The 16,362-nt window shown below is 37.4% G+C and overlaps 1 protein-coding gene across 3 annotated transcripts; it reads left to right on the plus strand.

The window, feature by feature from the left end:
* The first annotated feature begins 617 nt into the window (after window positions 1-617).
* On the plus strand, window positions 618-4,347 carry LOC141707195 (glucomannan 4-beta-mannosyltransferase 9-like). Of its 3 annotated transcripts, none has more exons than XM_074510235.1 (9): window positions 618-952; window positions 1,071-1,169; window positions 2,150-2,402; window positions 2,580-2,690; window positions 2,775-2,911; window positions 3,017-3,130; window positions 3,262-3,461; window positions 3,583-3,798; window positions 3,918-4,347. In XM_074510235.1, exons 1-9 carry the CDS (start codon window positions 629-631, stop codon window positions 4,075-4,077), a joined length of 1,614 nt encoding a protein of 537 aa, XP_074366336.1. In that variant the 5' UTR covers window positions 618-628; the 3' UTR covers window positions 4,078-4,347. The 3 variants fall into 3 exon arrangements, with proteins under 3 accessions (XP_074366336.1, XP_074366338.1, XP_074366337.1); XM_074510237.1 differs by having other exon boundaries at window positions 3,901-4,072; XM_074510236.1 differs by having other exon boundaries at window positions 3,017-3,318.
* The last annotated feature ends 12,015 nt before the right edge of the window (window positions 4,348-16,362 follow it).

The following is a 16,362-nucleotide window of genomic DNA, read 5'->3' on the forward strand; positions in this document are numbered from 1 at the left end:
CTTTAAAAGATTTAACTTCTGAATTGAGGTCAATTTAACAGGAAAGATTAAGAAAAATCATGATTTAGTCGTTTAAAATGTAATTACGTGTACCAAAATTGCATTTACTTAATTTTATTCAATTCTTTTTTTTTAATTCTTAAATTTTTCTACATTTTTAAAAAAATTCTACCAATTAGACCAATTTCAAACGGATCAACCCGATTTATGCCAATTCCTCACCACTTTTTGTAAAAGAATATTAAGAAATTATTAAAAATACTACATTTTTTAATTATTTTTTTATGATTTTAATATATTCTGAAAGTATTTGCTGGCAGTATAAATCTATTGAATCCGCATATAGTTGCATCCAAATCTTTTGATTGCATTCTATACTGCATCTAGTTAATCCTGCTTTGACTTTAGAATAATGGTCATAAGTTACATGTATGTACACAAAATCTATATACACCAACAAACACACACGTGCTGGAATGAAACACTTAGGTACACATAGCAGAAATACCATTTTTCAGTTTTAAAGTATAAAAATGATTAAAAAAATAGAAAAGAGGTGTATTTTGGGTATATATTATACAATACATACAAGGCATAATGTACAGTAGAGTCTTCTAAGCAAGAAAGAATGGGGAGGGTTGAGTTGAAGACACTGGTTTTACAAAGCATTACAGTAAATGGCATCCTAGAGCAAATAGTGATGTTTTGGAACTTGATAAAAGCACCATTTATAGTTCCAACATTACAAGTAATGGTAAATATATGTTTGGTAATGTCAGTTATGTTGTTTTTGGAAAGAGTGTGCATGGGAATCGTCAAGCTTTTCATTAAGTTGTTGGGACGAAAACCCGAAAAGAATTACAAATGGGAGGCCATGCAAGAAGATGTTGAGTATGGAACATCAAACTATCCGATGGTGTTAGTTCAGATACCAATGTACAACGAAAAAGAGGTGCCGTTGATTCTTCTATACATGCAATTACAACATATATGATAGCACATTCGCTGTGTTTGGTTATAGTACTGTCATATATTTGGTGAAAATATTTGGTTATGTTTTTGTTGAGCAGGTGTATCAGTTGTCAATAGGAGCCGCCTGCGGACTTTCCTGGCCATCTGATAGAATTATAGTTCAAGTTCTTGATGATTCAACTGATCTTGCTATCAAGGTATTTTGTCCGTTTCTTCTTTGATAACATATTGAAACTCCATTGCATTATAGTTTAGCTTCTTTTTAGGTAATTCCAGCTTATCCTATGGTTTGTACATTTCACTGTATTTTAATATGGTTGTTATGTGACCTGAGATACCTGGTACTTTTCTTTGATAACATATTTTTTTGATAAGCTTCAAACTATTGTCGTTTATGTGCAGTGAGGATGCAGAGAAAATAAATGTAAAACAAATGTCAGTTTTCGTAGAACAGATTGTTGCTAAGATTACTTTTTTTTTTTTTCTTTTCTGTCTATTTAAAAATTATTGGTAAATAATTTCGTAGACAAGTTAGGTAAAGCAGTTAGCACATGCATGCAACTAAGTAACTTGAGTAACAAGTTACTTTGAGGAGACGATCAGCCTTACCTTTTCCTTGGAAACTCAGTTCTATAAAAGTAAAGAGTATATATTTACCTCTTAATTTTAGTTATTTTTTAAATTTAAACTTAGATTTTTAATTTTGGCTGAATCAATCTGTAACTTATTTTTTTTGTTTCATGTCAGACTTCCTTTGTCCAATTTTCATCCATCTCTTTCCCTGTAGTAAATATGAATGTCAATGTTAACGTAAATAGTATTTTTTCTGTCCCATTAGATTATTTACATAATTATTACTCATACAATGTATTTTAAGGCTAATATAAAATATAATTTTATAATTTATTTTTAGAATTTTCTTATCATGTATAAAAGTTTAAATGTTATACTTTTATTTTAAAAAAAATATTTAAAATTATTCAGGGAAGGGAATCACGGAATAGTGTGCAAGGTTAATGTAACTGCAAGTGCTCTAATTTATCTTCCAATTAAAAAACTGTACTACACAAACACAATTAAAATTTAAAAGCCACCCTTCTCTGATCAGTACTTTCAAAAAAAATTATTTTTATTTATATCGATTAACATATGTTTGTTGGTTTGATAAAAATATAAGGAGCTGGTGGAGGTGGAATGTATAAAGTGGGCAAGCAAAGGCATCAACATAAAGTATGAGATCAGGCACAACAGAAATGGCTATAAAGCAGGGGCCCTCAAAGAAGGATTGAAGCACAGCTATGTGAGCCAATGTGACTTTGTTGCCATCTTTGATGCAGACTTTCAGCCTGAGCCTGATTTTTTGTGCCGTACAATTCCTTTCTTTGTTCATAACCCTGATATAGGCCTTGTTCAAGCTCGCTGGAAATTCGGTATACATAAACATTCATATTTCTAAGAAAAGCAGTGACTAAAATCTTATCTTTGGAGTAGTTAGGCTAGCCTTACTAGTACCTAATAACTTATTAGTTACAATACTATCGATTCCCTTTGGAAGTCGGTAAGAAAAATTTAATTGAGTAGATATTACTCCTATAATTGCAATGCAGCTAACGCAGATGAGTGTTTGATGACAAGAATGCAAGAGATGTCGCTGAATTATCATTTCAGTGTGGAACAAGAAGTGGGTTCCCAGACATGTGCATTTTTTGGCTTCAATGGTAATCATAATTGACAAATTCATGATGAATAATCGTAAAATAATTAATAATAAATAAATAAACAGTGTTATTGTATTAATGCAGGAACTGCAGGTGTGTGGAGATTCAAGGCACTCAATGAAGCAGGAGGATGGAAGGATAGAACAACTGTTGAGGATATGGATTTGGCTGTCCGGGCTTCTCTCCAAGGATGGAAATTTGTTTTTGTCGGAGATATTAAGGTATTTATATATAATTGAACGTATTACCCCAAAAACAAATTTACTTATGCCAAATGTATTCGAGTTTGTAAATAAACATAGATGACTTGTTACTGTCGAACTTAGGTAATAAGTGAACTTCCAAGTACTTTCAAAGCCTTCCGATATCAACAACATCGATGGTCTTGTGGTCCTTCTAATCTTTTCAAAAAAATGGCCATTGAAATTGCAATGAATAAGGTACATTTTGTTTTTGTTGTCATTTACTCTTTTTCGAGATCACATATTATTAAAATAAAGATGTGTACTCAAAAAAGAAGATTGTTCTTTATATTGTACTCTCGAATTCTACATTTTGTTGTTTGTTACAGAAAGTATCGTTTTGGAAGAAGTTATACGTGCTTTATAGTTTCTTCTTGGTGCGAAAGGTTGTGGCCCATGTTGTTACATTTACCTTCTACTGTTTGGTTTTGCCATTGACTGTTCTGATCCCTCAAGTTGAAGTTCCTCTATGGGGAATTGTTTACATCCCTTCTGTTATAACCATTCTTAATGCCGTTGAAACTCTGAGGTTTTTTTCTCTCCCACCAGAAGAAATGGACTTGATTTAAAATGTCCTTGCAGTAATTCAAGTTGAATGGTCTTTTGGATCAGCACGTATATGATTTTGATATTGCATGATCATGTTGCAGGTCCCTTCACCTAGTGGTTTTCTGGGTTGTTTTTGAGAACGTTATGGCAATGCACCGGACAAAAGCAACGATCATTGGCCTTCTAGAGATAGGGAACGTCAATGAGTGGGTTGTCACTGAAAAATTAGGAGACGCTTCCAAAACTAAAGCTTCTAGTGATGTTCCTGTTCTTTGTAGTGCCCCTGTGAAGAAATCTGGCCCGACAATTTGGGAAAGGTATATCATTTCCTGTTAATATAGTAAAATCTGAATTTTCTTCTTAACCAAGTTGGTTTAAAAGCTTAGACAAACAAATTACGTATACTAAAACTATAACAGTTACTTTTGTGGACCAGAGTTCATGGGTTAGAGATGGTAGCGGGACTATTTCTACTCTGCTGTGGATGTTATGATTTTGTGTACGGAAAGAACTATTTTTACATCTACATCTTCCTTCAGTCTGTCGCGTTCTTTGTTGTTGGGTTTGGATATGTTGGCACATTCGTTCCCAAGTAATCAGATCTACAAGGAAGGCAAATAAGTAATGCGGGGATATATCATGAACTATCTTTTGAGAAACAGAAGATATGCTTAATCAGGGCACGAAGGATTGACTATTGACACTGAAACACATTGCAGACAAACTTGTAAGCGTAGATAAAACAAGACGCCAAGGTGTTTCAAACTTTTTACCATTGTTTTTGTACTTAATGTATATTCAATTATAAAAATCTTAAAGCGCGGAACAAATGTTTATAGATTCGGATAGAACTATCATTTTCTAGATTTGTTCTGTACCTCTGTTGTTGAAGGCATACTAAATGTTAATCATCTCTAAAATAGACCAAAAACATGAGTACAACAAATAGAATAAGAACTTATTTTTAGTCAGTTTAGTTAACATACATTTATGTTTAGAAACACTGTTTTGTAAGTGAAAAGAACTTCATTAATCAAACCCAATCCTCCACTACATGGAGTAAAGACCAGGAGTAGAGTTCAGCTATCCTTAAAGTGTGGTCAGGGGAAGAACAAGATTACCATTCTATTTAGACCATTTTAAAAATGACATGTAAAGATTTGCCAATATAAATAGCAAAATTATACTTGAGTCGTGTTTTTCGCTTGACATCGACTAAGCAATCAGTTTCAACATCTAAACTATCTTCTCTTCCCCACTTATCTAGGCCCAACTCAAAGCCTCCCTAACTCCCATCACGTCACCGAGCTTTGGTGCCACATTCTGTGTGTTTATCATACTCATCACCCAGAGCCCGGCACTGGTTGGCATCCCAACTTTTGCTACATAATTAAAAAATTTATATTTTAAATTCTCCATTCCAATCAATTTTAGTATCATTCTGTTATGCCCAAAATTTGATATAAATATTATTCGGGTTAAAAACGGGTCAATTGAATAAAATTAGGGCAAGTCCACTTCTTCCAGGAATATAGGGCGCGCCCTCTATAAGGGAGGATTGAGGCGCCCTGAAACCTTAGACGCGCCCTCAAGGATTGTGTAATTTGAAGACTGGGAATAAGAGAGCGCGTCCAATGCATAAAGGGTGCGCCCTCTTTTGGCATTTCTTGGGATAACCTTAACACATGAAAGTGTTAGGGCGCACCCACATGAAGTAAAAAGCCTGGAAGTAGATTCTAACATGTTACTTGGGTGAATGTTTTGGATATTCTGAGGAGGAAGAAGATGATGGATAATTATTACTAACATATTTTCTGCAGGTACTCTTTTGAAGAACTCCTTCCTGTAATGCAATCACAAGAAGGCGGTGTCCGTGGTCAGAGAGCTCCAGGGGTATGCCTGGACGGAAGGCCTCCTCCTGTAGTCAATGAGTGTCCTCATTGGGGATGTGGGGTGAATTCTGGTGTGTGCTTTGGGAGCTTGTTAAGTGGCATTTATGTCCACTTAGAATGATCTATAAAGGCTCGAATTGGTGTTTTGTACTCGAGTTATTTATGTATTTGATGTGTTTTTGTAGTGTTTTTGCATTTCAGGCATATAATAGAGAATCAGGAGATTTAGCATTGTTTTGATGCTAAAATGGTGTTAGGAATGTGTCAAGAAGATTGCTCGTGAAAAGGCCAACTCAAACCAGCAAGAAAAGCAGAATTTAGGATTTATTCCAGAGAGTCAGCGTAGCGCCATGTTTTCAGAAAGATAGCGCGCCCGCGGTGGTGAAGCGCGCGGTCGCGCCAGATCGGGATGGCAGAATTGTGTTTCTACTTGGATTCTGAGAGTTTGAAGCCCTGGTTGATTTTACAACATATATATTAATAACTTATGATCGTTTTTCATAACAAGACGTATCAGAGCTTAAGGAGAAGGCGTAAGAAGACCGTATAGCACAATTCAACCAAGGCGAAGAGGATCTAGTTTATTCTTGTGATTCTTTGTTTTAAGTTGTAATCTTGGATGCTAGTTTTCTTATTTGTTGAACCTATACTCTTGTTTAACATACTTGGTTTTATTATTTATTCAATATAAATACTATGTTTATTATATCATTCTTTGATCGGAACCCACGTTGATGATGAGTCCGATTATGGGCTAATCATTATCGTGGGGTTCTAGCGGATTTATTTATGAATTTCTTTAGTTAAATTGTTTCGATGCCTTAGTGTGTGGTGATTGTATGATAGCCTAGTATTGGTTGTGCTTATTCGTCTTATGAGCGTCGCGAACTTATAAGATAGCTTGTTAATCTCTATTGAAGCGATGACGTATAAGGGCTTAAGGAGAAGGCGTCAGAAGACCGTATAGCACAATTCAATCAAGGCGAAGATGATCTAGTTTATTCTTGTGATTCTTTATTTTAAGTTGTAATCTTGGATGCTAATTTTCTTATTTGTTGAACATATACTCTTGTTTAACGTATTTGGTTTTATTATTTATTCAGTATAAAGACTACGTTTATTATACCATGCTTTCATCGGAACCCACGTTGATGATGAGTCCGATAATGGGCCAATCGTTATCGTGGGGTTCTAGTGGATTTACTTATGGATTTCTTTAGTTAAATTGTTTCGATGCCTTAGTGTGTGGTGATTATATGATAGCCTAGTATTGGTTGTGCTTATTCGTCTTTTGAGCGTCGCAAACTTATAAGTTAGCGTGTTAATCTCTATTGACGCGAAAGTGAATTTAGGGGTTTAGAACTTGCCATGCTAGCATAGGTTCCTGTATTTGATATGCATGATTCGTAGGTAATTTTAACCATCTTACTTGCCCTATATAATCATGATAGATAACTTGTGCAATAAACCGTTATGTTGTCAAATTCTATAGACATATAGGGTCTCAATATAATTGGTGTCTATTCAGCTTTTATCTCTTTTGTGGACGTCTAGTAGTAGGGTAATCGTGCAACGAAATTTGGCGTTTACTAGTTTCGTGTTATCTGATTAGTATCATCACCATTGCATGCTAAGGTTAAGAACAAAAAGGCTATTAAATAAAGTAGTAATCAAGTTAGAATCCCATGTTTGTGTCATATAGTAATCAATCCTTTTTAATCTCTTAGTTAATGTTCTTAATATAATCCTTTAACTAATCGTTGTTATAAACAATATCAATTTGTTAATCGTCTTAGCATTGAATAATAACCATACCATTGTTGCATAAGTACATTGATTAAAAGTAACCTAAACCAGTCTCTGTGTGAATGAACTAGAAATAATTCTATATTACTTGTGAACGCGTATACTTGCGTGAATATTGGCGCCTGTTTTTGTCTTAACAAGTTTTTGGCGCCGCTGCAGGGGACGCGGGGTTAATTTTTAGTTTTTGTGTTTGTCATCAGTGATCGTTAAAGTTCATTGACTCGTGTAATAACCCCAAAATTTTTAACTTTTTGTAACCCTTATGAATAGTGTTTTTGCTGATTATGCTGAATAAGAAAACTTTTCATGCCACACTTTGTAGAGGTTCTTTTATTGTTATTCTGAGATCTTATTAGTACTCTATATGGTATATAAGTGTATGTAAAGATCGTCAGAATCCAAATTCGAAACACTTTGATTTTTCCCGAAAATCCACCAAATACCGAAAGAATTGAGTATAAGGTAACAGGATAAAAAGGATTTAAATTCAAGGAGTATAAGAGAGGATCATAACAGGAATATAATGTATTGAGAAAGGTTAAGGAAACCCAAGTAATAAGATCCCGGGTATGATCCCTCAAACGATAAACGAGAACGAAAGTTAAGCGAACCGTATAACAGATGAGCGGTCATTAGCCAAGTAATTAGGAGTTAATCAAAGAGGTTAGTGATGATGATGTCATCACACCAACAAGAAGAGGACAAGTGTGGGAAGATGACATAGGTGGATGACATAAGCATGACCAAAAAGGGAAGGAAGTGTTGGTTGATTATAAACCACACAAATTTTACCATGGTTAAAATGTAATTAAGCAAAACAAAAGACAAAACAACCAAGCAAAACAATTCATAACACAAAACACAAAATTGACTTTCATTATTCAAGAAGAAGCTCTCGGCTTCATCTCCTTTTCAAAGAAAGAAAAACTCAAATTCAAGTTCCAAGCCTTGTTAATTAGTGAGGTAATTATCTAAGGTTCCTTGTACATAGATATAGATATCCTATAAGTCTAAGCTTCAAATTCCTTCACAATCTCTTCCTATAATTCATGGAAGAAGAGAGTGAATAGTATTTTTCAAGAACTTGAAATTTTGATCTTGTGTTTTTGTTTAGATAAAGCTTTAGTAAGTATTTTCCAAGGTTGTTTCAAGCTCATTAGTTACTCCTACTCACAAGGAAGGTATAATCTCTTAACCTAGCATAATTATTGAATGTTAAGAGCTTGTTATGAGTAGTATAGTTCATGAGAGGCATGATTATTGTGTATTTAGAGATTGGTTGGTTTTGTGATGTTTTTGGAGTTGTAAATCTTGATTAGTAGTTAATGAACTTAAGTAAGCTCTTAGTTCATGATTGAGAAGTAGTATAAATTGGATATCTTGAGATGTTGGGGCTGTTGTAGTAGTGTATACATGGATTTTGGCTGTAGTAATGATTGTGGATTGATTGTGGATTGATTTGGAGTAGTATAAAATTTGGTAATCGCGTAAACATAGCCGTCGTAATGCCCGATTTACTTTAGACTGTTTTTTTCTTAACATCAGGACCCGTGAACTCACTGTTAGGTTTTGACCATTGCCATGATTAGATAGTTCATGTTACGAGCTTCATTTTTATATGTGGTTCGCTTGAATCCGATGTACGGTTTAGGAGAAACGACCATTTTAAGTAACGGCGTTTCGCGAACGAACCATTACCCCTCACCTTACTTTGAAACCTTGGTTAAGACCCTTAAATGACTAATTGGAGTATGAAACAATTATGTAAAGTGGATTAGGCAGTTGGTAGAGTACTCGCGAAAGAATCGCCTTAAAACTCTTCATGGTTAATTTATTTAAAATGGTGGAGCCGAGGGTACTCGAGCGACTTAAGTGAATCGTTAAGCGCAGAAACGAACGTTAGGGTCTAATTGGTTAAAGTATAGATTCATAAGCGACTTTGGTTTAATTCCAACTTATATGATTTTTATAGGTTACCAGACTCGTCCCAGGCCTTTTATCACCCCCAGTCGCTCAGGCAAGTTTTCTACCCGTTATACTGTTGTTGTGATGTATACATGTATATGCATTATCTTGTGATAGATGCATGATGGTTAATTAGCAAATCTAGCGATATATTGGAGCATGCTGATATGGTTTATATGCATGTCTGTTTCGTAATCTTGATATCTATCTGTGGATTTCAATTCTTATAATTGCATAATACGTATGCTAGAGATAAGCAGTAGTTGCGTATACCCTTAGTATAGGGGACCCAAAAGCGAACATTTTCTAAAATCGGGAGTCGATGTTCCCGAGTATATTATATATATTATATATATAGATATAGTTTTCAAAACTATTAATCGAATAAGGTTTATTCGATAACTTTATTTTTATTAATGAATATTACTTTGAATATTCATTCGAGGACTTATGACTCTGTTTATTCTATTTAATGAATATTATTTTGAATATTTATTCGAGGACTTATGACTCCGTTTATTCTATTTAATGAATATTATTTTGAATATTCATTCGAGGACTTATGACTCTGCTTATTTACTAAATAATATTCTTTATTTTATTAAAGAATAATGTTTCGATAATCAAACTTATTTTCGATTATTCAAATAAAGATCATACTTTCGTATAAGTATATCTTTGGTTATTTATTATTCATTTCAAGTATGAGTTTTAAAACTTCTACTTTAAATTATTTATATAGAGATTATCCTTATGGGAATATTATTTAAATAATAATATTCAGATATTTTCTAATATATTAGGACTGATTTATTTCATTAAATCAGCATTACTCCAAACATTCTTAAAAGTGTTTCGAGTCTTCAAAATGATTTTAAAAAGTTAGAGCGGATCCCAAAACTCATTTTTATATTTAAGATCTTCCTTTAAAAGGGGATTTAAATACTCGCTCAAAACCTGAGGGATCCGGCTCTGTGATGTATTTTATATTCGCAACAAGGTTGCTGTTTTGATAAATGAATTGATTACTTACCCAACGTTCGGGAAGTAAGTCCATCTATTGAGTCGGCATAAGCAACATGGGCTCAGTGGGCGTCCATGAAAGTGTAAGTGGCTCAGTGGGAGCCCATCAAATGCGTAAGTGGCTGAGTGGCAGTCCAGCATAAGGTCCTATTGCGGTCAGGGTGATGACCAGTGGGGAATTCGTCCATCTACTAGTAGAAAAGATTACTTATTGGTATCTTTGCCTGATCAGCAAGATATCGAGTTTATGCCAAAATTCTTTTCTTTCCAAAATTCATTGGATATTACAAACTCTGTTCATACTTTACATGACAGAGGTTTCCAGGAAATGTATAAGAGATATATATGTGGATATATATATCGGGACTTAATGAAGTACCTCGTAACTTCATTTCATTCAATAATATTTCAAAGATTTAATCTATTCAAGTCTTAACTTGTGGTCTCAGGATGAGCTTTTGAAACCTATTATACTCTGAACAGTGGTAGTTCAAGTGGTTTTCTAAAATGGTATAAGTATAGTGAAGTAATTGGTAACTTCATCTTCCTTTAAGCTTATATCCAATAAGTAATTACCTTACACTTGATAAAAGAATTCTAGTAAGTTATCCATTTAGATACTTGCATTATTGTTTACACTATATATTATCTTGCGAGCTGTAATGCTCACTCTTGCTTCATTTCTTCATCACACAACAACAGTTAGGAAAGATGTCCAGACTCAAGCAGACCCAGCGCAAGCGCGTGGGAAGCGTCCCGTGTCTTCCCGTTGATATCGTAGCTGCTATAGCTGCAGAGGTAGATCTATTTATAGATCATGCATTCTACTTTTGGGAATCAATTATGTATAATTATAACTTGTGGCAGATAATGGCAATTAACTGTAAACTTATCAAGTAATCATTTTGGGTTGTAATAACTTTTAAATTATGGATTCAAGGACTTGTACTTATTTCAATTTCATCTCTGAGACTATAACGTGTTGTGGTGTGTGTTAGTGTGGGGTCACAGCATGAGGTTAATTGTTATTAATTAAGTTAAGTGATATTGTGGAAAGAAAGACCGTGACGACACGGATCCCCGACCCCGGATCTGGGGGTGTTACAGAAATGGTATCAGAGCTGAGCGTTATAAACCTCAGAGATGATGCGACGATATAATTATAAACTCACAAAGATAATAAGAACTCTTGCCAAGTTCATAGTCGGACTACTTAAAGTAGCACTGAAAGTTAAAACCCTTACGGGAACCCTTATAAGTATCATGATAGTAACTTAGCTCGTTTAATGTGTAGGAACATGAGATCGAGGACCCAGAGATGTTCGAGCGTGAGCATGATGAGGCACTGCTAGATGTCGAGGATCAGGAGGAGCCTGAGATGGAGGAGGAGGAGGGGGACTCCTCAGAGGAGTCAGAGACGGAGGTTATTGCGAGTTCAGATGAGGAGGACCCGGATGAGGTCCTAGTAGCTGAGGAGCATGTCGGAGTTATGGTAGAGTACACTGGTACCCCTTTACCCTCACTCCCGGTGGTCAGAGCTCCTACCCCTCCACCACTATCTTGGAGACCCTATGATGACAGCTTTGAGACCCATACTCCCGAGCCTAGGCAGACCGAGGAGGCACCCCCAGCGGCACCGGATTCACCACCTCTCGACCCTGCCCATAGGCAGTCTTTGTTAGCTCACGGCTATGTTCAGGATGTACTAAGGACTCGAGTGGCTGTTGCTGAGGCCCGGCTGGATGAGATCAGGAGGGAGTTGGAGGTGGAGAGGGCTGGTCGACGTGCCCGATCTTATGAGGCTAGAGCTACCATACCCCGATCCCTGAGAAGGGAGCTGAATGGGATAGAGCTCACGGCCCGTGCGACACTCCGATCACTCCAGGGGGACAGGCATGGCAGGATCTCTAGGAGGCAGGCTGACTACATCTTTCGTCGTGCGATGAAAAGGGTGTGGGAGCTGACCCGCTCCAGTGTGTGATTCAGGACCAGTGATGGGGTAGTCTAGTCGTCTAGTTAGTTGAGGCCATAGTAAGAGCCAATTTTCCGGGATAGTTGACTTGTATATAACATCCCTTTCTCTGACTAGACAGATAGACTCTTGTGTATCACTTTTGGGCAGATGGCTGTAGAACTGTTGTACTTTTGACCAGATCAAACTATGTATTTCTCGCATCATGTATATATTTGTTTCCTTTCAGTTCAGTTCCTTAGTGACGAGATCACTATTTTTATCGTTATTATTACTGCACTTCTTATTAGAACTGTCATAATATAATAGAATTGCGAGATACATTCTCCCCATTATAGAAACTGTGCAAGGCACAATTTTATGTATGATTGTGACCTAACGTTGAATTTCCCAAAAATGTATCAGTATCATGCCGCCAAGAAAGATTGGAACTAGGGCGAACCCTGGATCTGAGGACCAGGGAAGCCATAACCAGGACGGTAGGAACCAAGAACACATTGAAGAAGAAGATGAGGATTATGTTGAACAGGATGACTCCCTGTATGAAGAGAAGGAGGAAATATATGATGTTGAAGGATTTGAGATAGAGGCTGAAGAAGGAGAAACTGAGGTTGAGCAACCAGTACCAAACCCAGACATGGATCCCATGGGACAGTTCATGCAACTACTAAGGCAGAACTTGGAACGTCAACCCAACCCACCCCCTCAAGAAAATAACAATGTTGTGGCAAACTCTTTCAGGGCTTTCAAGTCCCTTAAGCCCCCTGAGTTCCACGGATCAGCCGACCCAGTTGAGGCAAGGGCATGGCTAAAGGAAATGGAGAAATCCTTTGAGATTCTGAGTACCGATGAGGCACAAGAGACTGTATTTGCTACCTACCTTCTGAAAGGAGAGGCTAACTACTGGTGGGAGGCCAAGAAAAACATGGAGACATATGCTATTATAACCTGGGAGAGATTCAGTCAGTTGTTTTTGGGAAAGTATTTCCCGAGGTTTATGGAGAACCAGATGGAGCTCAAGTTCTTGGAGCTAAAGCAGAATAACTTATATGTAGCAGAGTACGAAGCAAAATTTACTGAGTTATCAAGGTTTGTGCCGGAGTTTGTGAGCACCGAGGAAAAGAAAGCTAGGAGGTTTCAGCAGGGACTGAAACCATGGATTCAGAATACGGTGGCAATCCTTGAGCTTACTGATTATGCCACTCTGGTGCAGAAGGCAATAATTGTAGAAGCCGGAAGTGAACAGATGCAGAAGGAAAGAAGAAGGGAATAAAGAGGAAAAATATGAGCATGGGTGGAGGTTCCGCAGGAGGGAGCTTCCCAACTAGATTTAATCGAGGAGCAGTGTCCCTACCGGGAAAGAACACTGGGTTTAAGCGGCCAATGAGTGTGAATGTGAGTCAGAGCGGCCAGAAGTCAAGAATGTCCTATTCCAATCAGTCTCGACCCCCATTGCCAGCCTGTAACACTTGTAGAAGGATGCATTCTGGGGAGTGTAAGGGAAAGTCAGTAACCTACTTTAAGTACGGTCGAGAGGGTCACTATTCAACTAAGTGCCCTTCATCAACCCCTGCTGTCATTCCAACCACCACTTATCATCAGCGGACGCCCGGGTCATTGGAAGAGTGAATGCCCAATGAATAAACCAGCAGCTTCAGGAGCAAGCAGAGCTGCTTCTAATAAGCCACCTACTGCGAGGACTTTCAACATGACAGTGCAAGATGCTATGAAAGACTCAGATGTGATAGCAGGTACCCTTTCTCTAAATTCAATCAGTGCAAATATTTTATTTGATTCTGGAGCAACTAAATCTTTTATATCAAAGGACTTTGCGCATAAATTAAGACTTAAGGCTGAACCCTTGATAGAACCCTTACAAGTGGAAATAGCCAACCATGAAATTATTCCCGTTAACCAGATTCACCCCGCCTATGAGATAGGCATAGGGGAACAATTTTTTAGTGTTGATCTGATTCCTTTTAAATTAGGGGAGTTTGATGTAATTTTGGGAATGGACTGGCTATCTAGCAATGATGCTCAGATAGACTGTAAGGGGAAGAAAGTTAAGTTAAATATCCCAGGGAAGAAAGAAGTCATATTTAGAGGAAAGAGGCAGACGCATAAATTTTTGACCATGGCCCAGGCCAATAAGATGCTACGAAAAGGAAATGAGGCTTACCTAACCTATACGGTGGACACACAGAAAGAGGTGCCCAACTTGCAAGATATTCCGGTAGTCAACGAATTTGAAGATGTATTCCCACAAGACCTTCCGGGACTACCACCCGATAGAGTGATTGAATTTGCTATTGAGTTGGCCCCAGGGACGACGCCAGTTTCAAAGGCACCTTACCGGTTAGCCCCATTAGAAATGAAGGAATTAGCTACCCAATTGCAGGAACTTTTAGATAAGGGTATGATAAGACCCAGTGTGTCTCCGTGGGGAGCACCAGTGTTATTTGTTAAGAAGAAAAATGGGAGCATGAGGCTGTGCATCAACTACCGAGAGTTGAACAAGCTAACCATAAAGAACAGGTACCCGTTACCTAGAATAGACGATCTGTTCGACCAGCTAAAGGATGTTGTTTATTTTTCCAAGATTGACCTGAGAACTGGATATCACCAACTAAAGATTAAACCAAAAGATATTCCCAAGACCGCGTTCCGTACCAGGTATGGGCACTATGAGTTCTTGGTAATGTCCTTTGGATTAACCAACGCCCCAGAGGCTTTCATGGATTTAATGAACAGAGTATTCAAGAATTACTTGGACAAGTGTGTGATAGTTTTTATCGATGATAGTTTAATCTACTCAAGGACCGAGGCAGAACATGCAGAGCATTTGATGATAGCTCTAGGAATACTCAGAGAGGAACAGTTATTTGCCAAATTCTCGAAGTGTGAATTCTGGCGTAATGAATACAATTTTTAGGACATGTGATCAATAAAGAAGGAGTATTGGTCGACCCCTCCAACATAGAGGCGGTCTCAAATTGGGAAAGGCCAACCACACCCACAGAGGTAAGAAGTTTCATAGGATTGGCTGGCTACTATCATAGATTTGTACAGGACTTTGCGAAGATCGCATCCCCTTTGACACGACTTACTTGTAAGACAGAGAAGTTTGAATGGACGAAAAAATGCGAGAACAGTTTTCAAGAATTAAAGAAAAGGTTGGTAACGGCCCCAGTGTTGGCATTGCCAGATGGAAAAGGAGATTTTGTGATATATAGTGGCGCGTCGCACAAAGGATTAGGGTGTGTGCTTATGCAACACGGTAAGGTGATTGCGTATTCGTCGAGACAACTGAAAGAATACGAGATTAGATATCCTACTCATGACCTTGAGCTCGCAGCAATAGTTTTTGCCTTAAAAATTTGGAGGCACTACTTGTATGGAGAGAAGTGCGAGATTTTCACATACCATAAGAGCCTCAAGTACATATTTACGCAGAAAGAACTCAACATGCGCCAGAAGAGATGGTTAGAACTAATCAAGGACTATGATTGTGAGATTCTCTATCATCCAGGGAAAGCCAATGTGGTGGCTGACGCCCTTAGCAGGAAGGAAAGACTCAAAATGATAATGACTTCGGAGGAATTGATAAGGGATTTCGAGAGAATGGAAATAGAAGTAAAGGTAACCGGAGCCGGAACGGAAAAGCTGTTTGAGATCTCGATGCAGCCAGAGTTATTGGAAAAGATTAGATTGTGTCAAGAGAAAGTAAAGAATGAAGGCAGAGAGTCAATGACTGGAGAAGAGATCCATACTGAGAGAGATGATAAGGGGATAATGAGGTATTCCTACAGGATTTGGGTTCCGAATGTTCATGAACTTAAAGATGAAATTTTGGATGAAAGCCATAGTTCAAGGTATTCCATTCACCTGGGAAGCACCAAGATGTATAAGGATTTAAAGGAGTATTACTGGTGGCCCAACATGAAGAGGGACGTAGCATAATGGGTAAGCAAATGTTTGACTTGCCAAAGAGTAAAGGCAGAGCACCAGAGACCCAGTGGACTTTTACGACCCCTGGAGATTCCCGAATGGAAATGGGAACATATAGCCATGGATTTTGTTGTCGGCTTACCAAGGACGAAAGCCAATCATGATGCCATATGGGTGATTATAGACCGACTGACAAAGTCAGCTCATTTCATTTCTATCAATGAGAGATACACGGTCGATAGAATGGTGGACATTTATCTTAAGGAAATAGTGAC

Source organism: Apium graveolens, chromosome 2 (assembly GCF_009905375.1).
Source record: "Apium graveolens cultivar Ventura chromosome 2, ASM990537v1, whole genome shotgun sequence".
Classification (NCBI taxonomy): domain Eukaryota; kingdom Viridiplantae; phylum Streptophyta; class Magnoliopsida; order Apiales; family Apiaceae; genus Apium; species Apium graveolens.

Bases quoted from the DNA above. Each gene is read 5' to 3' on its own strand.
- LOC141707195 (XM_074510235.1), top strand. From the start codon at position 629: ATGGGGAGGGTTGAGTTGAAGACACTGGTTTTACAAAGCATTACAGTA. The intron at 1,170-2,149 runs GTATTTTGTCCG...TAAAAATATAAG, and splicing joins CAACTGATCTTGCTATCAAG to GAGCTGGTGGAGGTGGAATG. The intron at 3,131-3,261 runs GTACATTTTGTT...TGTTTGTTACAG, and splicing joins TTGAAATTGCAATGAATAAG to AAAGTATCGTTTTGGAAGAA.